This window comes from Eptatretus burgeri, chromosome 3 (genome assembly GCF_056783735.1).
Source record: "Eptatretus burgeri isolate ZD-2024b chromosome 3, Ebu_testis_v1, whole genome shotgun sequence".
Classification (NCBI taxonomy): Eukaryota; Metazoa; Chordata; class Myxini; order Myxiniformes; family Myxinidae; genus Eptatretus; species Eptatretus burgeri.
This window is the reverse complement of record NC_140963.1, coordinates 76,072,620-76,097,244: the sequence shown is the minus strand read 5'-3', so window position 1 is coordinate 76,097,244 and position 24,625 is coordinate 76,072,620. Positions and strand designations below refer to the sequence as shown.

The following is a 24,625-nucleotide window of genomic DNA, read 5'->3' as shown; positions in this document are numbered from 1 at the left end:
GGTGAAAACCTTTGGCTTTTTGTCAATCCCGGTGCAGTTGACTCTTTTTGTTGTTGTTGTTGTTGTTGTTGTTGTTGTTGTTGTTCAATCACCTCACCTTTTTAGGTCATCTCTACCGAGATGACCTAATAAAGCCGGACCAAATGTCCGTCCGTCCGTACGTCCGTCAACAATTTTTCTTTGCGAGCTTGATGAAACTTAGGCCTAGGTCACATTTGCCACGGCGGCCGTGGGGTCTCCAAAATGTGCGGCCACCAGCAATTATATGGCGGCCTCAGTATTTCCACGGTCACACAATGCAGCAGTCACATATGTTTTTATTTTTTGGGTAGCCGCATGGCGTATTTAGAAATCGTGGAGACCGAAAACGTGCGGGTGCCGTACGGTCTTTGCTTTGATGTCGCACGGTGACCTTAGGGCGTCGCTGCGGTGGCCATAGAATTTTCAAGGCAGACGCAAGGTGCCCGCAAGGTGACAGCAGGGGGACCGCGGGGGGGGGGGGGGCTAAGGCGAACGTGCAGCCAGACGGACGGTAACGAGTGTGTATATATACCAGTTCTTTTTTTTACTGAAATAAAAATATAACAGTATATATAACTGAATATACTGTAACTATAATATACCGTGGTGCCCCCAGAATCCGAACGCCCCATTGTTTGAACAAATTGGAATCCGAACAATTTTTTTCGAGAAAATGTTGCCCTAAAAACCTAATACATTTTAAAAAACCGAACACAACGAAGCGTTCATGTTTGTTCACGTGTCTACCCCACCTGTTTGAGCCGCATCTTCGCGCTTTGTTCATTCAGTTCGTCGGTGGAAGTCCTCGTGAAAGCATCTCTCGTGTGTCGATCGATACCTTAGGCCTCAGTCACATTTGCTCAACGGCGAGGATACGGCGGCCTACACCCTCTGAATTGACAGAAACGTGCGGAGGCCACAGAGAAACTGAGGTGGCCTCAGGGTGGCCCTACGCCGTATGACTATATTTTACAGATCGTAAGGTCGCCGTGGAATTATAACGCGGAGTTATAACTTTTTTCATTTCTATGTTCGCCGTAGAAATTCAACAAGCCGAAACAAAAGAACTGGTAAAAATAAATAAATAAATAAATAATTAACCCATTTGTTACCGTCCGTCTGGCCGCACATTCGGCTTAGGGTCCCCCTGCGGTCGCCTTGTGGGCACCTTGCGTCTGCCTTGAAAATTCTATGGCCGCTGCAAGAATGCCTTAAGGTCACCGTGCGACATCAAATCAAAGACCGTACGGCACCCTCACGTTTTCGGTCTCCACAATTTATAAATACGCCCTGCATCCCCGAAAAATAAAAACATATGTGACTGCTACATCGTGTGACCGTGGAAATACTGCGGCCGCTTTATAATTACTAGTGCCCGTACATTTTGTAGACCCTCCGGCCCCTGTGCCAAATGTGACTTAGGCCTTACCTCGTGTTTTCACCTTCATTTGTGATGTGTGTTTTTTTAATCATCTTGTGTTGTAATTAATAACAAAAAAAGCAATCCGATCACGTGGTGTGACGGACTGTCGGGCAAGGATTGAATTTCACTGCAAAACCAGTTGTAATGTGGAATATCCATGATTACGTCAGCCCGATGCATTTGATGAAAGTGATTGTGGTTCTGCGGGCATCATGTTTGATGAGCTGCCCTGGGGGCAGCGGTCTCGCAGAGTGCGCGAGCGATCGGAACCCAGGACGGAGCTCGAGCCTGTGTGGACCTTTGGATGTGGTGATTGTACCAGTTTACATACAATACACCACCACCGAAGGTCATTTACTCATCTTATTTACCTTAAACATGGGGAATTTCAGTTTAAAGTGTCTTGAAAGTGGGTTTTCTTTGGGTCCACGAACAGATTAATTCACTCCATTATTTCTTATTGGGAAAATATTTTTGGAATCTGAACTTTTTGCAATCCGAACAGCCTCCTGGAACGAATTAAATTGGGATTCTGGGGGCACCACGGTATAGGCAAACACCAATACTCCGATCTCTAGCGGGAGCGCACGGTGGACGCACGGTCGACGCAGACTGCCACGGAGGCCGTACGTAGGTCCACAGCGGGCGTAGGGGAACCGTGCGTCGACCCTGCGTTGCCCGCAGGTAGTCACACAGACCGCAAGGCCACCGTACGGCGACCGTGGAAATAGTGCAGCCGCTGTAATTTTTTGGGGGTTGGGAAAATTCATTTTTCATTGAGATGAGCTTACGGCAGCCGCACGAATAACGCAAGCCCACCATACGCCCTACGTACGGTCGACGTAGAACACATCTACATCATAGCTTGGCTTGTCGAATTGCTACGGCGAGCGTAGAAATGAAAAAGTTATAACTCCGCGCTATAATTCCACGGCGCCCGTACGGCCTGTAAAATATAGCCAAACGGCGTAGGGCCTCCCTGAGGCCACCTCAGTTTCTCTGCGGCCGCCACACGTTTCTGTCAATTCAGAGGGCGTACGGCCACCGTATCCTCGCTGTAGAGCAAATGTGACCTAGGCCTCAGTATGTGGGTAGAGGTCGATGAGTGTTGCACAACGGTATAACTTTTGTCCGGGTTCAAGGTCAGGGACGAGGTCAGGTCACGTAAGTTATAAAAATCGCCATTTTCAAAACCTATCTAGTCTGCCATTCTACAAGATATTTGGCAACTGTTTATTGATTATGATAGTAAAAAATATTATCTTGTATCTAACTGGACAGATTTTTTAATTTCCTTCCCGTTTGATCGTCACGTGATCTGGAAGATGGCCAAAAACGCCGATGCGATTCGCAAAGAAGGAAGGAAGGAGAAATGAAATAAAATATAAAACACATTTTTAGCCTTTTATATTTATACATTTTCCGCCGAATGTGCAAATGTTTCAAAACCCGAAATGTAAACGTTGGCATTTATTTTCAAAATATAATTTCGTGCGCGTGCGCCAAAATGCCGAGTCATCTTTAACCAAACTGCGTAGTAGAACTGCGCAGTAGTTCGGTCATGGCGTCTGAGCAGTGGCCAGCGTGGTTCAGATTGACTGTGGTTTCTGGGGCGAAGGTGATTGTTAAGAAGTATGTCGGCGGTATAAATTCGAGTGACTGTATTGGTGATTTAATCATGCAACATCTTGACAACGAATATTCTGGCCGAACGATTGCATCAATTCAGTGCATCAGCAGGGATGATTCGCAGGCTCCTCTCGATCGTGCCGATATCTCACATAATCACCGGCGGACATAGGGCCGCAGGCTGTGGGGCGAGACCACGGATCCCGGATGAGGGGATAAGTGATAAATTATGCTACATGCTTCGGGCTTTCTGATTAATATATCAATGAGTACATTCCATAATTAATGAATGAATAATTAATGAATCTGGCTTACAAAATGTTTTTTCATACCTGATATGTTACTTTGTGCAGTGTCACGAAACATCTGTGGAATTAATAATTAATGAATGAATAATTAATGAATCTGGCAGACAAAATGTTTTTTCATGCCTGACATGTTACTTTGTGCAGTGTCACGAAACATCTGTGGAATTAATAATTAATGAATTTGCTAGCTCTAACGATTTTTCAAACCTCAATATCTCTATAAATACTTGACCAATTTTCATTCTGAAATTTGCATTATAATCAGTGAAGAATAATCTACAGGATTATCATAATCTCCGAGAGCTAAGCCTATTTTTTTTTGTTTTTTTCTACAACCGGAAGTGAAATGTCCCCAGAGAGTGGACGGACCGGAAAACCACGTATTGCACTTACTGTTGATTCTGATGTGTTAATCCGGGTACTAAATGAACAATACATATTTATTAATCATGTCATTAGTAGTATTATCCTAGTGTATCTCTGTGAACTATTTCAATCTAAACGGTTAGTTTGGACTGTTTCGCGGTTACCTGAACTGAACATTGAGAACTTGTGGTATTATAGAGATGACCGTCACCCCCACACGGGGGTAATTTTTTATTTCTGAATGTGAGCTTGTCCTCTTGAAGCATAAGGTTAATGCTGACCGTACCTCACAATTGGCAGGTCTGTCATTCCAAAGCTGCTACCAGCAGTGCCGTGAGGCTTTTCTGGTGAGCAGCGACATCGCCCTTCGTGCCCAGCTCACCGAATTTCTTGATCATCGACTTGTACGCACTAAGAAGGTAAGTCCAAGAAGAGTGGACGTTGGCTTCTTTTTGGGGTCTGAGGGAGGGCCAGTAAGGCTGAGTTGCTGTGAGTTGAATGACAAGTTTTCTCCATCAAAGGAGTCTCCCTACCTCGTCATCTTTCATACATTTTAAGTGCATGCTCTTTGTTTGCTGTTTGTGTCCAAGTTCCGAAATAGAAAAATGACACGAGCTCGTTTATTAACATCAATTTCTATTGTTTGACCTTCACCCTATAAATGAGGAGTTTTATTTTCGACCCAGATCCGTGTTTTGTGTGTGTGTGTGTGTGTATATCGTCGCGTGGTGCAGGGATCCGATGGTGTCGAATACCTCAGCATACCCATTGATACTTCAACCCTGAGAGATTTCCTGGATTCACAGAAAGAGACGTGATGGGAAGTCCTCTGGGAGACATGTAGGTTGTGTTGGTTTGCACTCAGTTCCTCTCACCGTCATACTTCGGGCAGAGCTGGTTGTGTTTTCTACAATAACTTTGTCAACGATGTTGAAAGGATCGATTGTTTGAATAAATTCTGATGCATTAAATGCGGTTCGAACAACTCTGATGCACAACGCAGATGTAGCTGTGGAGTTGACATCATGTTTATCTTCATGTGTAAGTAAAACCAAGTATGTGAGTAGTTGTACAAAATATGGAATGCGTAACTAACGGATGCTGATTACTCTAGGAAAATGGTGGAAGAGGTAACATGTTTTGGGAGGGGGGGAGGGGGAGGGGGAGGGGGGGGTGGAAATGGGGAGGTGTATAGAGTTTTAGAAGGAAAGATAATGGTTAAATGGGGCAATCTCAGAGATGCAGTGTAGTTGAAGAAAACAAGCAACATGAGTTTGATGCAAACAAACCTCATGAAGTTTGTTGTGAAGGATTTAAGAGACGAGTTTGATGCAAATGAATGTTTAACTCGTGGAAGCTCATGGTAAAAATTCCACAATCTAAAATAAATAAATAGAGGAGGCCATGTATTCTTGCACTTGTTAAGAGCTAAAAAGATTTAAAAAAACATGGGAGGTTCGATCAGGAATGTCTTGAGTTGGTTGTTGTATGCACTTGGCACTTAAAGAAAAGAAGTCTTCTTCTTCGTGTGCAGCTTGTGGCTGCTGGTTGAGGGTGAAACTACACTGCTGATGCAGTGCTCCTATTACCAGTACACTGGTGCTCGTTTCAACGACCTCAGAAGGATGGCAGGCTGAGTCAACCCCACCTGATATTAATTCAATGGTTGACAGGGGCTCAAACTCAAGACCCTTAGATCTCAAGCCAGCCACCCTAACAATTAAGCCAACACCAGGCAAAGGAAGACAGTATAATGAGGTTAACAACCTATTGATTTTTTTTTATTATTGATTGGGTAAACTTAATATTGATTATAGGAAGATCATTTTAGGCTGAGGACCGAAGTAAGGACGGTCCACAAAGTCTTGTTCCGGTTTAAAGTTTTATTCCAACCAAACCAAAAGAGGTACATTGATGCAGTTTTTTTTTTCATTCTGTCCCACAATTTATAAAGTTTATTCTGTTCTTCAGTGCACTTCGACATGTATCCACCTTTAGTGGCATGTTGCACATACAAGCGATAATCCACTTCAATCCACGTGTTGGCCAACGCATCCCTCGTCACACTGTTGCCCCACAAGAAGAAGTCTAAGGGCTTCACATCGGAAGGCAATGGAGGCCAGGGGACTGGCCCACCATGTCCAATCCATCTACTGGGGAAGTTCTCGGATCTTAAGGTTGCACTATCTGCACTTTATAATTATATGCATGAAGATGCAATCTCTTGTGTACAACTTTGTTTTTTCTGTCAGAATTTCCCTGTATTTTGAATTAATTTGAAGCAATATATATATATATATATATATATATATATATATATATATATATATATATATATATATATATATATATATATATATATATATATATATATATATATATATATATATATATATATTTGCCTTTTGTTTTTATAATTTTGCAAATGTAGTTTGAAGCTCATGGATGAACCTGAATTGAGAAAGCGTCACATATTGGCTCTGGCATCTGAATGTTGGGGGGTGCGGAGGTGAGGGAGTGGGGAGATTGAGTGTGATGGGGGACTTTGAGATGGAGTGTTTGAACATCAGAACAAATAACCAACTAATTGAGATGTCATCAAATAGCTGTGCAGGGATTGTTGAAATGAGATGATGGTATCCTCATTGTGAGGTTGCAAGGCAGAAGAGGGTTGGAAGGATGGATGTAGGAAGGTGATTCTACACATGAAAGGGATTAAGTAAATGGAGGGGGGAGGTGGTCCGGCTGTAATGATGAATGCTTGCCAAGGACTTATTTGATGTAAACATGTGATGGGGAAAGTGAGGGTTAGGGGGGGATGGAGAAAACACATAGATGGGGAATATATGGTTACGATTTCATGGAAGACAGAAGTCATAATCCCGTATATGGTGGGTGAGAGCAGGTCCTGAGCTGCAGTGTTATCCTGGTTCATTTTAATGAGACTGAGGACTTTTGAATCCAGGAGTTTGAGTTGAGATGTTGGTGTGCCGAAAACGAGTTGTTCAAACAAGTCACTTTTCTTCAACAACACCCACCAGCTCAACAAGCTCATACCATATAATATGGGACTTTGAAACTACGTATGAATGCAAACGAGACCTTTCACGCATGTGCTGTGCGTGCGTTTTTAGTGACTCACTTCTGCTAGTTGGGGCACTTTTAAACTGTTATTGATAGCATGAAATCTATCAGTCAAATAGTCGCTTTAACATTATTTTCACCATTCAAATGAAAGAGTGGCAATTTCAAAGTGGTTCACCATAATTATTGTGTTCCGAGATGTAAATATGAGATGTGTCAGTGGATGCAATGTGCCAAGTTCCGAGCATTTCTGATTGATAAAAGCGAGCAGTCACACACACACACACACACACACACACACACACACACACACACACACACACACACACACACACACACACACACACACACACACACACACACACACACACACACACACACACACACACACACACACACACACACTTCTTTTCTTGATTAAAAGTAAATATAATTTTTAAAGTTGATTTTAAATTACCCTGTATATGATATGACCTTCTCATCAGTGTTAAAAAAACACCCAAAACAGATATGGTGTCTGCTTGCTACATTTGGCCCCCACGTAAATATAGCTGACAAAAGCTTTGTGTATTTTCACATCATGAAGATGTCCTTTGTCGAAGAGTTGGTAGCCACCACTTTGTTTTTGTAATGACGCACAGAATCGTCTTTCCAAATGCAACCGCCCATTAAGTCCCAGCCAAGCCTGCCATGTTCACAAGAGCCACTCCCGCAAGGTTCAAAATCCACTCACTGGGAGCAACCGTCGAGGGTTTGGGTAGCACATACCCATCCACAGTTCTTCGGCTTTACACCGGTCCACATCATCGGGAGTCTGCAGTGCGGGCATCTGCAAGATCTCAGCTCTGTCTGCAAGCTGAGAAAGTTCTCCCTCTCTTTTGTTGTGCAGAGGCATACACCCTCTTTCTGTCATGCACTTTTCCAAGTTTTTATTTTTATTTTTATTTTTTAGCTTTCTGAGCCATTTCAGTTAACAATCCTTATTTTGCACACATTTCTACGTTAGCGTGCCCTGATTATCGCTGTTGCTTGGGGTCTTTGGACGGATTGCGTCATTTTGAAAGTGCCATATTGATTACGTCATAGTGCAGTGTCTTCCTCGGAACCACACAACCTTTAAGTTCTGTCTTGGAGGTATATCATCACTCCACCAAAAATGGATCTAAATCTGGGAACACCTTACTATACTATGTATTATCAAGAGTAACAGACACTGCATTGTTTTGAAAGCCCACCACCATCTTCGGACGACTTGGGAGTCTTCTCGTAAATGCTGCCTACAAGTAGTGCCATTGATCATCAAAGCAAGCATCAAGCACTAAATGCTGCCGATAAGTAATGCCACTCATACGTTGGTGAATAAATATGCTGTTTTCACAACATTCATCATAAGATCCCACATTATAAATCTTGGTTATGCATTTTAAGATATGGCCCGTACGGAATTTTTAGCGACTATTTGGACATTACATGTATTCATGATCTGCCTTCTTAATACATTGATTTAAATCGAGTTAGGTTCTTTGTTGCATCATCCTTGCTTTCTCCTTACAAAGTATTTGGCAAAACTTTCTAACTTTCTTCTTTTTCTTATTCCTTTATGGATGGTGTTTCTGTAGCTTCTTGGCCTTTCGATAAACCTCATCATGTCTTCGGCAGATGACATCCTCGTGTGTCATGTATGATCCTTGCGTGTCATGTATGATCCTTGCTATCTCAGTTCATTATCTCTCTCTCTCTCTCTCTCTCTCTCTCTCTCTCTCTCTCTCTCTCTCTCTCTCTCTCTCTCTCTCTCTCTCTCTCTGTGTCTGTGTCTGTGTCTGTGTCTGTGTCTGTGTCTGTGTCTGTGTCTGTGTCTGTGTCTGTGTCTGTGTCTGTGTCTGTGTCTGTGTCTGTGTCTGTGTCTGTGTCTGTGTCTGTGTCTGTGTCTGTGTCTGTGTCTGTGTCTGTGTCTGTGTCTGTGTCTGTCTCTCTCTCTCTCTCTCTCACTCTCTCACTCTCTCACTCTCTCACTCTCTCACTCTCTCACTCTCGCACTCTCTCACTCTCTCACTCTCTCACTCTCTCACTCTCTCACTCTCTCTCTCTCTCTCTCTCTCTCTCTCTCTCTCTCTCTCTCTCTCTCTCTCTCTCTCTCTCTCTCTCTCTCTCTCTCTCTCTCTCTCTCTCTCTCTCTCTCTCTCTCTCTCTCTCTCTCTCTCTCTCTCTCTCTCTCTCTCTCTCTCTCTCTCTCTCTCTCTCTCTCTCTCTCTCTCTCTCTCTCTCTCTCTCTCTCTCTCTCTCTCTCTCTCTCTCTCTCTCTCTCTCTCTCTCTCTCTCTCTCTCTCTCTCTCTCTCTCTCTCTCTCTCTCTCTCTCTCTCTCTCTCTCTCTCTCTCTCTCTCTCTCTCTCTCTCTCTCTCTCTCTCTCTCTCTCTCTCTCTCTCTCTCTCTCTCTTGTTGTGATTTTAACTCACCTCGATTTTAACTCTTGTTTAAGTTCTGTGCCTCAGAGGCATTTCCTGAATGGATTGTATTGCACAAGGCCTTATGTCAGGAAAACATTTACTGGGACATGTTCTTGTAGCGACGTTAAAAAAATCCCATTGTGTCTTTCGCGAAGAGTACGTGAGTTCACCACGGCCAAATTCCAAATTCCTTCCCTGGCTACCACTGGGAAAGCAAAGTAAAACCACCCAGTCAGTCTTCCAGACAGACAGGGATAGATCTGCTGGGGGAAGGATGTTGTGGGGGGGGGGGGGGGGGGAAGAGGGCTTGGTGGTGTCCAATGCACATTTGTTTTCCCAGTTATAAAATTTGCAAAGTTCCCTCCTCTGTTAGTGATGTAATACCAAAAATGTAGGATTTCACCCTTCCCCTAAAGGATTATTCGCTTTATTCATCCAAGGAGATATCTGGATTCAGGGTATCTTTGTCTTATACCACTTACTCATTTAGTGTGACATGCCTTTTCAGAGTGAAATCACTCATTCGTTACTCTTTTCACTCGTTTGCAAAATGGCTTTACCATCTTTGCCCAATCCAGCTCTTCCTTCTGTCCAACCTATTTAAGGTAGCTATGAGCAAATACTTAGAAGTGCCTGCCCATTTGGGATTTCTTCTACTTTACCCATACACCATGATGTGTAAAATCATGCCATTTCATCTGGAACACCCTGTGCAATTTCATTCATTGGCCCTCTGCCTACGCGTTCGTTTGCCTGTTTGTCACTGTGTGATTTTGTAATCATTTGGTGTTTGGCTCGGTGCCTTTACGAGTCCATTGAAAAGCACACCAAACTCCTTTTATGTTCATCAGTGAAGTATGCTTCAAGCTCGTCAATATCTACAGTGTAAAAGTGCTCTTTATTATGAGTAAGAAATGGTATTGTAAGAATTAGCCTTACGGTTATTTGCTTATCGTTCAATGCATCCAGTGAGTTGCATTGAGACTGATTGTTACAAGGCCGCGGTTTGGGAAACTTTTTGCTTTGGAGTCCTTGTTCATTCTGTCCTTGCTCAGTGGCAATTTTAATGTCGGACTCTCACGGTTGATTGACTTTATCCTCTGCGTTACATGTGACATTATTCTCTGCTGTTTGTTCAGCATACAGGCCTTTCACTGTGAAAGCAATTTGATTACTGGTGGAGGCTCACAAATCGCAGCTCGAATCTCGGGGGACAGCAGCCCCAGAAAGTACTAAAAAGGAAAAGTGGGTCACAATGAACCAGGTGCTCGTTCTGAAAAGCCAATTTTGCCGCTCATGCTCTTACAGTGGAGTATCGTTGATCTTTGTAGTTCACAAGTGAGTGCAACAAGGCTGGACAGCCTGCTAAATGTCCCTTGATAGTGTGTTGCACACAACAGTGGAAACTGCTCGCGCTGCGGTTTTCATCAGGAACCCGAGTCCTTGATAAAACAACGCAAGAGCGAGCACATTACCAATGGAGCTGTCCTGCTGGCCATCATTGAGCATGGTGTGTAATGTTATCTCTTTAAGCCTGACATTTCTGTGGCACTTTAGTCATCAATTGAACGAATATATATATATATATATATATATATATATATATATATATATATATATATATATATATATATATATATATATATATATATATATATATATGTGTATCGTCTGATACTTCTGAAAATTACCTAATCAGATAATTATCCTTGAAATGTGGCCGAAAATGTCCACACTAAAGATTGAATTAAACATGGATAGTTCAAAGTTGTAATACAAAGAAAAAAATTTTTATTTTCATATTGTAGGCAGAAGCAGTACCTGTCATGTTATGTTACAATACCCCACAGCCTCCAACCACCCCACTCACTCCTGCCCCCTCCGCCACCACCTTTCTTCCCCGACACCCTCTCATCTACATGCCCACCACATCTACATGCTCAAAGAACGCTTCCACCAGCAAGCCATCCTGTGACAAAGCAAGATCTACGATGTGGGTCCGTCTATTTATTACGTACTCATTAATGGCGTAATTTGAATGCTCTCCCCAATCATGCTCCATCCTTCCCATCCAACCCTTTACTCTAATCACCTCTCAACGTTTCTCTTCTCTCCTACACTTCCCTAATCGTTCCTCTCGTCCCTGCTTTTCTTCCATTTTTTTCAAATTGGAATTCGCTCAGTTATAAACGATGCACAGTACTTAATCAATTGACAACGCTATAAATACAAGTCAGACACAATGTTTACAAGCGGGTCCCTAAAAATTAAAACCTTATAACAAGTTGAGATGTTCAATAACCAGACTCGGTGACGTAATGGTCAGAGTATCCACTCCGAGTCTGGGAGCTTGGTGGTTCAAACCCCATCTGAGTCACACCAAAGACCTTAAAAACAATAAAAAATAAAGAAAGTGGAACAAGCTGCTTTCTTTGTGGTGCTCAGCATTTAAAAGGATAGATCATGGGCAAACATTGCTGGGAAGGCAATGACAAACCACTCAGAATAACCCTTGCCAAGAAATGGCTTCGGCAGCACCAACGCTCTGTAAATAGTATTGTGGTACATCAAAAATCGATTCAATCGCTGATATTCAATCATGAAATTATAAGCCTGGTGTTGGCTTAGTGGTTGGGGTGGCTGGCTTGGGGTATTAGGGTCCTGAGTTTGAGCCCCGTTGACCACTGAATTAACACCACGTGGGATTGACTCGTCCTTCCGAGATCGGCGAAATGAGTACCAGCGTACTGGAATGGCACAGCATCAGCAGCATAGTCGCGCCTTAACAAAATGATAGCTGACATACGCTTGAAGAAGAAGAACTATGATATTCTGCTTTTCTAATTTGAGTGGGTTGTTGAATTCTAGAAATAATGCCCCAAACAGGATGAAATATGAAACATCGAGCCCTATGAGTCCGTGGGAACTGTAGCTTGGCTCTGAGTAAGCTAGAAAACACTTTTCTTCCATTTTGATAACTCTGAAACCTCAGACAGTTCTCAAAATGACTGATGCGGAAATGGACAACTTTATAAAACTTATTATTGCAGATAAGTGAACATACACAGTTGGGTACAAAAATCTGAGTCCACCAAAACCAATGCTAAACTTTCTCATACCGTGACCATTAGAGGAAATTAACGTGTCTTCGAAGTAGAACTGTAACAGAAGGGCTCAGATGAATGTAGAATGGCATACTCTGATTTGCAAAATTACTGTTAAAAGGAGACTTGCTAGTGGAGACCTTTCTGGGAGGGTTGCTGTATTAAAATCATGACTGAGGAAGCCATAAAGCTAGACGTCAAGCCTGGGCAAAAAAGTACAAACATTTCACTGGTTGATTGTAAAGAAAAAAGAAAAATGAAGAGAGCACTTCACAGGTGAGTCAAAAGTCAACACTTTTGAAAATTGCCAAAAGATTGCTGAACAGTGTGTATAACCTTCAGTAAAGCATGGGTCATGTTTCAGCTGTACGGGAGTAGGAGATTTCCACTTAATCACTTGTGCACTGACAAAATGGAGTACCACACAAATCTTCAAAGGTATGCCATCCCTTCTGGATTTAAGCTGTGCGGTAAAGGTTTCAATTTTTTTTAATCAAGATAATGATCCAAAACATACTTCTAATCTTTGTCGAAATTACCTGAAGGGAAAGGTGGCAAATAGTGTCCTTAAGGTTATTAACCCCCCACACCCCACCCCATCCCAGTATCTTGAGCTAAAAACAATCGGACATTTATTGTATCACTTAAAGCGAGAGAGAGTTAAAAATTTATGTGTGCAGTCTGACTATGCTCTGGAGTGCATGACAACATTGTTGAGCAAAGATCGACTCAAACATAATCCATAAACTAATTAAATCAATCCCAAATGGAGTGGAGGCAGTTCCCAAGGCAAAAGGGGGTCACAATGATTATGAAATATACATGAAGACAGATTTGAAAGTGTTTTGTTGTTTCATATTGTTTTTGGTTTCATATTATATTGACTTATTTTGTTATTGCATCTAATTTCATAAATTGTTACTGGACCCAGACTTTTATACCTCACTATATGTATGTACAGATACAGTTATGTCTGATAAGATGGTTCAGAGGTAGCACACTTGCCTTTGTGCTGTCTAGTCTGGTTTCCATTCTCCACATGACTATTATAATCTGTACGATCAGTGTGACCACTCCTCATTTTCATAAATGCAAAGGTGAGCCAATTAAAAAGGCCAAGAATTCACAAGGTTTTGGAAAAGCGATGATAATAGAAAACCTATACGCCAACAAAACCGATAGAAAACCAAGACGCCAAGGTGAAAAAAGCCAAGGAGTGGTCACACTGTGTACGATTTGTGCTTCGCAGGCAAGGCGTTGCAGCACAGTGTGCCATCCCTCAGATAGACGTTGAGCTGGATGTCCCATATATTAGATGATGGGGTTAAATATAACTGCGTCTTTTGTGAAGAATACTTGTTATTGCTGGCATGATCCTGAAAAGTACCAAATTCCTGCCTGAATTGTGTACAGTTCAATGTTGAGTCCGGCCAGCGGGCTCGTGAAAGATGGGTCAAAACCCAACCAATCTTACAAGGTGGAAATAATTTGGGCTGTTAAAGAAGAATATTTTTGGATGAAATCAACTAGAGCCATCAGGGTCAAAGTTGGTTCCAGGTGGGCTTCTCCTTTCCCACGGCTATAGGATGACTGCTCTCAAAACATTGCACTGCATATATCGTGCTCCCAAAACGATTGTAAGGATGTTCACACCCACCACAAATAAGCATTGGAAACTAAGCATGTGACATGCTGGTTGACAAGTCTGAATCGGAATTGACAGAAGGACCTCGGGGTCTCTCATAGCGCACATTGTAACCTGCTTGCAACCGAGCCTGGCCTTGAACTTTGGCCTTAACAATAAAGCCACGGCAGCTGGCCAGATGTGCCTTAAATTGCTCCCCTACAAAAGCGTACAGGATTGGGATGACGCAGCAGTGCATGAAACCCAACCCTTCGGTGATTGCCACAGCGATAGTGAGTCTGTCTTCGAGCTCGCAACTGAACTTCACCACATTGAGACGTAGCAGCGTGTCGAGAAACGTGGCTAGGTTGTAAGGAAACCAGCATACGAAGAAGGCCACTACTATGGCCACCACCACCTTCAGGGCTTTTCGCTGCCTTTGTCCATGTGAGTGCGCAAGCGTGCGGATTATCAGTCCGTAACAGCACACAATAACCATGCTCGGCAGAATGAAAGCGAGCAAGTGGTGCTGAGTGCGTAGAACGGTCCGCCACACATCAGCCCACCCATTAGGGTAGACATGCTCACAGGCTACAGCATCTGAGAGTGGCAGGTTGAAGGCACGGCTGAATGCTAGGTCGGGAACGGCCAGCAGAAGTGAAATAAACCACACGGCACAACAGGAGGCACGGGTCGCTGCCGAGCGACGCAGTTTGTCTGTTTTGGTGGCCCGCACAATAGCAAGGTATCGATCCACACTAATGCATGCCAAGAGCAATATACTGCTGCTCATATTTACCGTGAATACTATGTGCACAACACGGCACAGCACCTCCCCAAACACCCATTGGCTATATGCGGACACAGCCCAAAAGGGCAGTGTGAACACGAACAGGAGGTCAGCAGCTGCCAGGTTCAGCAGGTACACGTCAGCTGTGCTTCGGCGTCTATGGCTGCATCCAAGCACGGCAAAGATGAAGCCATTGCCGATGATGCCAAGGATGCACACGATCCAGTAGACAGTGGGAAGGAATACATGGATGAATTGCTGTGCAGAAGCACTGTTTTCGCAGATCGTCAAGGCTTCGTGACCGTGGATATCCAGAGAGGGGTTGTTGAAGTCGATTAGGGAAATGTTGATCCAGGAATATTCCTGAGGAAATGGATATAAAGAAATTAACAATTTACGGGACTGCACGACAAACTATGTTACAGTTTATCAAATTATAATATAGGAACTTGTCACTTTCTCCTTCAAGGTCGGATTTTTGGCAAAACAGCCATACAGATCTCTCATGGGACCATTCTTCCATCACTCATATACCCACGGATCTGAATCCTCAGCACCCACTGATGATAATCATTGCATGGAGGTAGGGAGGGACCACCGACCCCCAGCCATCAAGGTACAAATGACCGTTCGTTTTATTTTTATTTTTTTTCTTGGATCCAACACGAAATTATATACTCAGATTGACTGAAGTGCCAAGGTTGGCCTAAGTTAAATTCCTTCACAGACTGAGGATAGAGTTTGATAGGATTGTGTAGAAGTTGTGCACTTACCTCTGAGCAGTCTAGTCTGTTTGATTCCCGACACGACTCTAAACTTGAATCGGGTCTTTGCAGGCCAGGTGTTTTTATCGCAAAATTCACCGTCCCTCGGATGGACTCTGCTAGCATTAGATGGTGGAGTTTAAAGCTCCCACGGTGTCCTCTCCCAAGAGTCTGTGAGGTATCGCCTGCACCCTGGTCAAATTCCAAACTCCTGATGTAATCTACAGAAGGCACTGCATCAGTGTCACAGCCACTGAGCCACGCCCCAACCAATGATGCCACCCTGCACCATTGTGATGCATAGGAAAAAATGGAAGGGCAGGAATTTTTACTTTGTTCAGGCGAACTCGCCAACTCTTCGTGAAGATCTTTAACATTCACCAACTGATTCTAACAAACACGGCACCCAGCTTAACGTCAATCTGAGCGATGCACAAAAATTGATGCGAAACACCACGATGGCAGTTTTTAGCTCGGCCGAGATTGAAACCCTTGTTGGACAACTCAGAGGCGCGTGTGTATACCTTTTAGGTCATCCTGCCAGCTCTGTTTATCTATACATTTCAGCCATCCTGCCAGCTTTGTTTATCTGTACCTTTAGGCCATCCTGCCAGCTCTGTTTATCTATACCTTTAGGCCATCCTGCCAGCTCTGTTTATCTATACCTTTAGGCCATCCTGCCAGCTTTGTTTATCTATACCTTTAGGCCATCCTGCCAGCTCTGTTTATCTATACCTTTAGGCCATCCTGCCAGCTGTTTATCTATACCTTTAGGCCATCCTGCCAGCTCTGTTTATCTATACATTTCGGCCATCCTGCCAGTTTTGTTTATCTATACCTTTTGGCCATCCTGCCAGCTTTGTTTATCTATACCTTTAGGCCATCCTGCCAGCTGTTTATTAATACCTTTAGGCCATCCTGCCAGCTCTGTTCATCTACACCTTTAGGCCATCCTGCCAGCTTTGTTTATCTGTACCTTTAGGCCATCCTGCCAGCTCTGTTTATCTATACCTTTAGGCCATCCTGCCAGCTCTGTTTATCTATACCTTTAGGCCATCCTGCCAGCTTTGTTTATCTATACCTTTAGGCCATCCTGCCAGCTCTGTTTATCTATACCTTTAGGCCATCCTGCCAGCTTTGTTCATCTACACCTTTAGGCCATCCTGCCAGCTTTGTTTATCTACACCTTTAGGCCATCCTGCCAGCTTTGTTTATCTATACCTTTAGGCCATCCTGCCAGCTCTGTTTATTTATACCTTTAGGCCATCCTGCCAGCTCTGTTTATCTATACATTTCGGCCATCCTGCCAGTTTTGTTTATCTATACCTTTTGGCCATCCTGCCAGCTTTGTTTATCTATACCTTTAGGCCATCCTGCCAGCTGTTTATTAATACCTTTAGGCCATCCTGCCAGCTCTGTTCATCTACACCTTTAGGCCATCCTGCCAGCTTTGTTTATCTATACATTTAGGCCATCCTGCCAGCTTTGTTTATCTATACCTTTAGGCCATCCTGCCAGCTCTATTTATCTATACCTTTAGGCCATCCTGTCAGCTCTGTTTATTTATACCTTTAGGCCATCCTGCCAGCTTTGTTCATCTACACCTTTAGGCCATCCTGCCAGCTTTGTTTATCTACACCTTTAGGCCATCCTGCCAGCTTTGTTTATCTATACCTTTAGGCCATCCTGCCAGCTCTGTTTATTTATACCTTTAGGCCATCCTGCCAGCTCTGTTCATCTACACCTTTAGGCCATCCTGCCAGCTCTGTTTATTTATACCTTTAGGCCATCCTGCCAGCTCTGTTTATCTATACCTTTAGGCCATCCTGCCAGCTTTTTTATCTATACATTTAGGCCATACTGCCAGCTTTGTTCATCTACACCTTTAGGTCATCCTGCCAGCTTTGTTCATCTACACCTTTAGGCCATCCTGCCAGCTTTGTTTATCTATACATTTAGGCCATCCTGCCAGTTTTGTTCATCTACACCTTTAGGCCATCCTGCCAGCTTTGTTCATCTACACCTTTAGGCCATCCTGCCAGCTTTGTTCATCTACACCTTTAGGCCATCCTGCCAGCTTTGTTTATCTATACCTTTAGGCCATCCTGCCAGCTTTGTTCATCTACACCTTTAGGCCATCCTGCCAGCCCTGCTGATCTATACCTTTAAGCCATCCTGCCAGCCCTGCTGATCTTAAGGTTTATTGGTATAATGTTCTGTCTCTTCCCACCAGGTTAACCATGGACGAGCTCCCCATTCTCTCCTTGTTAAGTGCTGCTCACTTATGTTCCTTCATTGTTCCTCCACTACAGCTGTATTAGAATTCGTAATTTGCCGAATTCTCGATGAAAATTCCCCAAACCTCCTTGAACCGATTCCACACAGTGTTGAACTGAACTGCACTGCAGCAGGTGAAAATCGATTCTTCTTCTTCCAATAATTAACCAGGCTCCCATGGATTGATGAATAAACGTGCTGTACGTTAGTAAATTCCTAAATTGATGGGACGTACGTGTTTACTGGTTCTGGCATTACTTTGGTCCGAAGTTTTGTGAAGATTAAAGAATGGCCATCGTGTTTTTTTAAACTCACCTGGAACATAGTTCAGGTGAGGTATTAGCATCATGCTGTGTATATCAGTCAGTGAGTCAGTAGGTAAACGCTCGGATCTTCTTCTCTGAAACTACACACACGATTTTGATGAAGCTCGACCACAACCTTCATCACCCGTGATGCTCAAACTAATAGTCCTATTTTCACCAAACTTTGGGGAATTTCTGACGAACAAGGCTCCCTGTTGCCTTGCATCCTATAAACAAATTTTTGCATGTTTAGTCGGTCAATTTAAAGGTCAAAGGTCATTACGATTCCAGGATCGTGACTTTTGACTTCTTCTCAAAAAATATTCACCCGATTTTAGATGTAACTTGGTCGGAATCAGTTCTGCACGGTGCTTTCACAGGTTTGTTCAAAGCATCAGCTAATTTGCATATTTTGTGGGTCATCCACACCTACTAGTGGTTCCTTGGTTCTACCAGGTGGAGTACAGGGGCATTGCCCCTATTTTTTTTTTAAATCATCCTCCCATTTGCGTACTCTGAACTGGGAGCAAATGCTCAACCGTCGTAGTGGATGGTTTGCGACTTCCCGCTTTTCTACCATGTGCCATCTTCTCATCGGGTGGGACAATCTGCCATTTTAATGAGATTTACCTTAAAACGTTTTACTGATGTGTATTCATCAATTGTCAGATTTTTTTTTTGTTTTTTCCCACATCGAGGCCGGCTGTACATACGATCCAGTGGTTCTCAGTGCCAAAAATGAGACGACCCCATGAGCTAGCTGTCTCTTGTTCCATTTGGAAATAAAACTATTACAGTTTGAAGATAGAATTTATGTAACAAGAAGGGAAGTTGATTATGGGTGCGGAGTTCCATATCGGGGAGCCTCCAGCCTGGTTGTGGGGTAATGTGCACGTGTTCCCGAGTCGTAATGGGCCAAATGACATTCATTTGTCCAAATTTGTTTGCACTTTGCTCTGGATTTGGCTCACCTGCTGCCCCTCATCGTATTATTATCATTGACAGATAACGTTGTGATGTTTAAGTAAGTTAAGACAACCTACCCAGGTTTCCACAAGGGTGCATGCGGTCTACCAACAACCCACTTATGGTGAAACTCCCCAAATCCAGAATCACTGCTCACCTCCACTCATTTGTTCCTCTCTTTTTCCCGACCAGTGAAAAATCTTCTTGGACTCTTTGATCTCATTATTTCCCCTCTACAAAACAGCTGGTCACCACCATCTCAGATCATCCCTCATCCACAACCATGATCTTTTCTACTCTCATTCACCCTTTCCATCCCAACTCTTTCTGATTTTAGTTTTTCCTTCCACTTTTGTGATTGAGAATTTGTCGCTGTATCCATATTGTCCGCGCACCCTCCGTGTCCTCATTCTTCGCCACATCTCATATTTGTCCAAGTCTCCCTCTTCAACCCTGCTGCTGGATAAGCTTGTGATGTTTAAGCCCCCACACCCTGATTTAAACCCCCCCCCACCCAAATTTTAATGGGTACTAGCATTTTATTAATGTGGGTTCTTGTTAAGATATGACGTATGCACCACATTTTAATATTGTTTAACAGTTTTCTAAGCACTTCAAAGTAATTAACGTGCTTAGAAAACTTTCGAAGTGTTTAAAAAACATATAATTGCAAGTCCCTGACTGCAGTACATGATCACATTTATTATTGGCATCGGGAGTTAAATCAGTCCAACAAACTAAATAATCACAATGGTTCGACTATGTCGATGCATGCAGTGTTCTGCCTGAAAGCAGGTTCAACGCTGCCAAAACAGGTCCAAAGGACAACACTATAAGGTTTGCCTTTGCCTTCAAGCATAGTCGAGGCAGGAATTTGTATGTCATTCAAGATGCAGGTGATGATTCAGCTCCTCTTCTTTGAAGACACTGAGATCTTTAACATACACTAACTAATGTTAGCACACAGGACGGTTGATTGGGGAGACGGTGCGCACACTGTAATGCAACATGCTTCCTGAAAAGCAACAACCAATGAATCCAGGTATCAAACCCAGACGAATCAGGTTAAAATTCAGTGCGCTACCTATGTAGTGTCCTGTGAGATTCAGAATAGTCCTGGACAGTATCTCTATTGAGTGCAGCCTGTGGCTGCTGGTTGCATCATTGGTTGGGATGCGGCTATGCCGCTGATGTAGTGTCCCCCTTACCAGTACACTGGTACTCATTTTGACAATCCTCTGAAGGATGACAGGCTGAGTTAACCTCCTGGTGTATTTTTAATTCAGCGGCCAACGGGGCTTGAACTCAGGACCCTAGGATCCCAAGCCACCACCCTAACCACTAAGCTAACACCAGGCTTCCTGGACAGTATAATGAGAACATAACATACACACACACACACCAACATTAGAATTGCCTCCACTTGTATGTTGGTAAATACAAAAGTTTTTGGCATGTTTTGGAGTTTCTTGAATATCTCGTTCATAAAGCTTTATAAACTTAAAAATAAAAAAAAAATAACCGCTTGTACCTCTACAGAAAAATATGCGCAATACTGAAGGCACGCTTCGGTAACGGATAACCTGATTTGCGGTCATGAAATTTACAATTTCTTTGAACATGTCAATAGAAGCGTAGTGCCTCTGATGAACTACCGTGTGTTTTTAATGAACAGCACATGTCAATGTCTTCTGCATCCCAAAACATTGTACAATGAGAAAAACGACTCGCATGCGCAATTATAACAATGTAATACATAGCACTAATCATCATTTCACCCCATTCCCACAATTACTCACCATTTTGTTGTGTCCCGACAAATGGGATGCACATCACTGCCTGGTAGAGACCAATATTTTCTGCGGTCCGGGTTTATATGCCAGGCGTTTAGAGGAACTTCCTCTCGAGCCGCAGTCATGACCTTGGTTGCCTCTAGATTGTGGGAAACGACAAAGCGGTGAAAAAAACAACAACTTGTATAATGATCTTGATGCAGGAGAGCCAAGTGGACAACACCCAATAATCCATGAGGATTTAAATCCAAGTAATATACTCCCAAGTGTATCTGTGCTTTTCTTCTGGGCAGGTTGGACTGCTCCACATTTATTTATGAAACAACTGAACTCCAAGTAGCTGAATTTCTACAAATTCGGTAAAATGTAATTTACTGCATGGACTTCTTGTTTTATGAGAAATTTTATGTTCATTATATATCGGCAAAAAAGCTTGGTCAATATTGGTCTTCTCACAGCTCAGTTTTTGACCTCCCTTAAACGTTTATTGATTATTTTCGTCACAAGTGTGTGTAACTACACACACACACACACGTATAGATGGAGGGTTGTTCAGAGAATATGGTAACACCTTGAACCATGACTTCCAATGTAACACCAGCAGGTTGCTCTTTTGAATGACATCAAGGCAATAAAGCGGCTTCTTTCTATTTCTGAGCACTCCATGACCTCTTCTGAGCCAATCACAGAGCAAATCTGACCTCTGAAGCCAGCCGCAGACTCGGCAATCTCCATCGACCCAAGTGTTTCTTCGGAAAATCATAGCTATTCAGTCTATAAGACTGTTGTCTACTGATAGCTTGTACATGTTGCTGTGTTTGAACCTGCAGAGTAACTGCTGAAATCTATCTGTTCGAGTTCTTCCCGACGTCTTTGTTCTTATTCCTTTTTCATTTCTTTCATATTTTTTCTTTTCTTCACAATTCTCTTTATTCCTTCTAATTCTTGCTTTTTCTTCTTTTTCATCTCTTTTACTCTCTATTCCTCTCTTTCATTGTCTATCTCTCTAAGAAGTTAATTCTTGCAGAAAATTTTCTGTACGGCCCAACTTGGCTGCGCCTGGATGGGTTTGAGGGTTGCGGAGTAGCCGCTGAAACCCGAATCCCATCCAGGTTCCTCCTGATGACTCCATCTTTGCTCTTTACTTCTTCGGGTTCCTTCTTGGTCTTCCATTTCATTTTGTTGAGTCAATATCTCGATGGACTACTGATAGCCCCCTATGAGCTGCCAATCTGGAATTCTGTGTCATCTGAAGCTCAACGTTATTGGAATTTCCTATGATGAGGACGAAGCACAAGGTCTGTTACTTTCACATCACAAGCAGGTCCGTTGTCTCTCTTTTTTTTTAACACCTGTTCTCCAATATTGCTTCCTCTACTCTCTAACTCCTGCGACCCTCACCAACAACTCAAGAATGCATGCGTTTTTCCAACAACCACCTTCTGGTTAAACTCCCACAATCTAGGCTGTCTGCACACCTCAACTCCTTTGTTCCTCGCATCTCCCATCTATGGAACCTCCTTCCAGAATCCAGATGCCGTTATTTCTGACTCTTGCCTCCAGGGCTTCATACCTACTCGAGGGCAAATTAAAATCTAATGAAACACCAAATATGGTATTGGAGTCAAAAGAGCAATAAGCAACGAGCAAAGATGGAGTCATCTGGAGGGACCTGGATAGGATTCGGGTTTCAGCCGCTACTCCGCAACCCTCAAACCCATCCAGGCGCAGCCAAGTGAAACTTACAGAAAAAGGAAATAGCAAGAATTCACTTCTCTTTCGACAGATAGGTAAAGCAGAGAAAATTGATTACAAGAGTTAAGAGAAAGGAAAATGAACTAAAAGAAGAGAAAAGTGGAAAAGTAGAGAGAAGTGTGAAATATTTGAAGAGAGATGTGAAAGAGAATGAAACAAAGATCGAAGATGTTGGGAAGAACCTGGGTAGATGGATCTCAACAGTTCTTCTGTGAAGCTCAAACACAGCAACATGTATAAACTTCGGACAGTGTCAAAGGTAACTCTGTCGTTCTACACAATTCACTTGTGAAGCCCATATTTCAGGAAGAAATACATAAAATCTACAGAAATTCGGTAAACGTAGTGAAACCTTACTGAGACAAAGCATCCAGTCATACATCTCGTTCAACAGCTACCATTTAAAGATATCCAGTGGAGCCAAATTCGAGCCATTCACAATGAAGACATCTCTATCATGTCACCAGATTCGTCATCAATGGATTTTTGTGCTTTCAGTCTCGTAAAGTGAGTTCTTGGGAATCAATGACCCACCAGAGCATCGCTTCGGAAAGCTTGGCAGCGGACTTGGAGAGAATTGACCTTTCTGTGCTTAGGAAAAGCCTTTTAGAATGGAAACGGTGACGTGTTCTTCCAAATTGTAATGGGCATCATATTGAACATCAGAGATGGTGGAAAAGTAATGCTTAACATAAAACCTAAAATGCAGGGGTCTCCATCATCTCCAAACAACAGTGTGTGTATGTGTGTACAAGTATTCTCTTGCAAGATAAACTTATGGTCTTTGAGTAGACACCAGGTGTGAAAGTTACCATCAGGTCCCTTGGACAAGTTCTGAAACAAGTTTCAAGTTAAACACATCTTGGCACGAGTGTAATAAGAGGATTGAAAGTGTGAAAAAGAAATGGAACAGAGAATCGGAATGGCAAGTATATTTTTCTGGGACATGAAAAAATTATTGAGAGGGAAGTACATTCAAACAAAGAAAAGATTGTTAAAGACCAATGTAATGTCTGGAGTGACACATGGCAGTGAAGTCTGGACAATGGGTTAATATGTGAGGATGAGAAGTTGAGATGTCGAAATAACAAAAGACTGATGTCAAGATCATTGCACGGATGACTTGACATTTTGTTGATGTATATATTCTTTTACGGCCACAATTATTCTCACAATCTTGTGGGGTTGCCCGCGGAAGCTTGGCCGAAGTCTTTCACGAACTGGCTGACCAGGTCTCATATTTGACTAAAGTTAGGGAAGCTATTTGGAATTTGTTCAGGGTGCTGGCGATTATAGCTCACCTACTCTTCATGAAGGACACTATGGGATCTTTAACATCCGCCAACAAATACCAGCAGACGGGGTACACGTAACTTATCATCCGAGAAACAGCACACACATTGATGAACCATCCTGCCTGTGAAACATCGGGATGACAGTTTATAGCTGGATCGGGATTCAAACCCAGGCTAGACAAACCCAGCTTAGAGGAGAGTGTGTGTACCTCTAGGCCAGCCAGCATGTATGTATGTATATATATATATATATATATATATATATATATATATATATATATATATATATATATATATATATATATATTTATATTTTTTTATATCTTTGTATATATATATATATATATATATATATATATATATATATATATATATATATATATATATATCTTCTTCTTTCGGCTGCTCCCGTTAGGGGTCGCCACAGCGGATCATCCGTATGATCCGCATAGTGATTTGGCACATGTTTTACGCCGGATGCCCTTCCTGACACAACCCTGGTCGCCTCTTACGACACAGGGATACGGTACACCTATTTTAACCGGGGTATACACCGGCCCAGTATACTGGTACTCATTTCGCTGACCTCGGAAGGATGACAGGCTGAGTCAACCCCCTTGTTTATATATATATATATATATATATATATATATATATATATATATATATATATAT

At 42.7% G+C, this 24,625-nt stretch overlaps 2 protein-coding genes across 11 annotated transcripts in view; one reads left to right on the top strand and one right to left on the bottom strand.

The window, feature by feature from the left end:
• The window catches only part of ORC2 (origin recognition complex subunit 2), a 177,388-nt gene that overhangs the window by 61,538 nt on the left and 91,225 nt on the right, over positions 1-24,625 (top strand). For 3 of the 8 annotated variants that reach the window (XR_015056262.1, XR_015056261.1, XM_085874030.1), the window contains exons 10-11: positions 4,048-4,166; positions 4,482-4,587. Coding sequence is in view for 3 of the 8 variants with exons in the window: in XM_085874030.1 (XP_085730156.1) it covers positions 4,048-4,166; positions 4,482-4,565 (203 nt within the window). In the remaining 5 variants the exon portion in view is untranslated. Of the gene's footprint in view, positions 1-4,047; positions 4,167-4,481; positions 4,719-5,718; positions 6,021-6,652; positions 7,766-24,625 lie in introns of those variants that run through there. The other 5 variants (XR_015056264.1, XM_085874028.1, XR_015056260.1 and 2 more) reach the window with 4 other exon arrangements.
• Positions 12,303-24,625, bottom strand: part of LOC147030211 (C-X-C chemokine receptor type 4-like) — a 12,847-nt gene continuing 524 nt past the window's right edge. The window contains exons 2-3 of one of the 3 annotated variants that reach the window (XM_085874026.1): positions 20,907-21,039; positions 12,303-15,158 (exon numbers count right to left, since the gene is read on the bottom strand). In XM_085874026.1, the coding sequence (XP_085730152.1) occupies positions 14,058-15,158; positions 20,907-20,909 (1,104 nt within the window). In that variant the 5' untranslated portion in view covers positions 20,910-21,039 and the 3' untranslated portion in view covers positions 12,303-14,057. Of the gene's footprint in view, positions 15,159-15,568; positions 15,763-20,906; positions 21,050-24,625 lie in introns of those variants that run through there. The other 2 variants (XM_085874027.1, XM_085874024.1) reach the window with 2 other exon arrangements.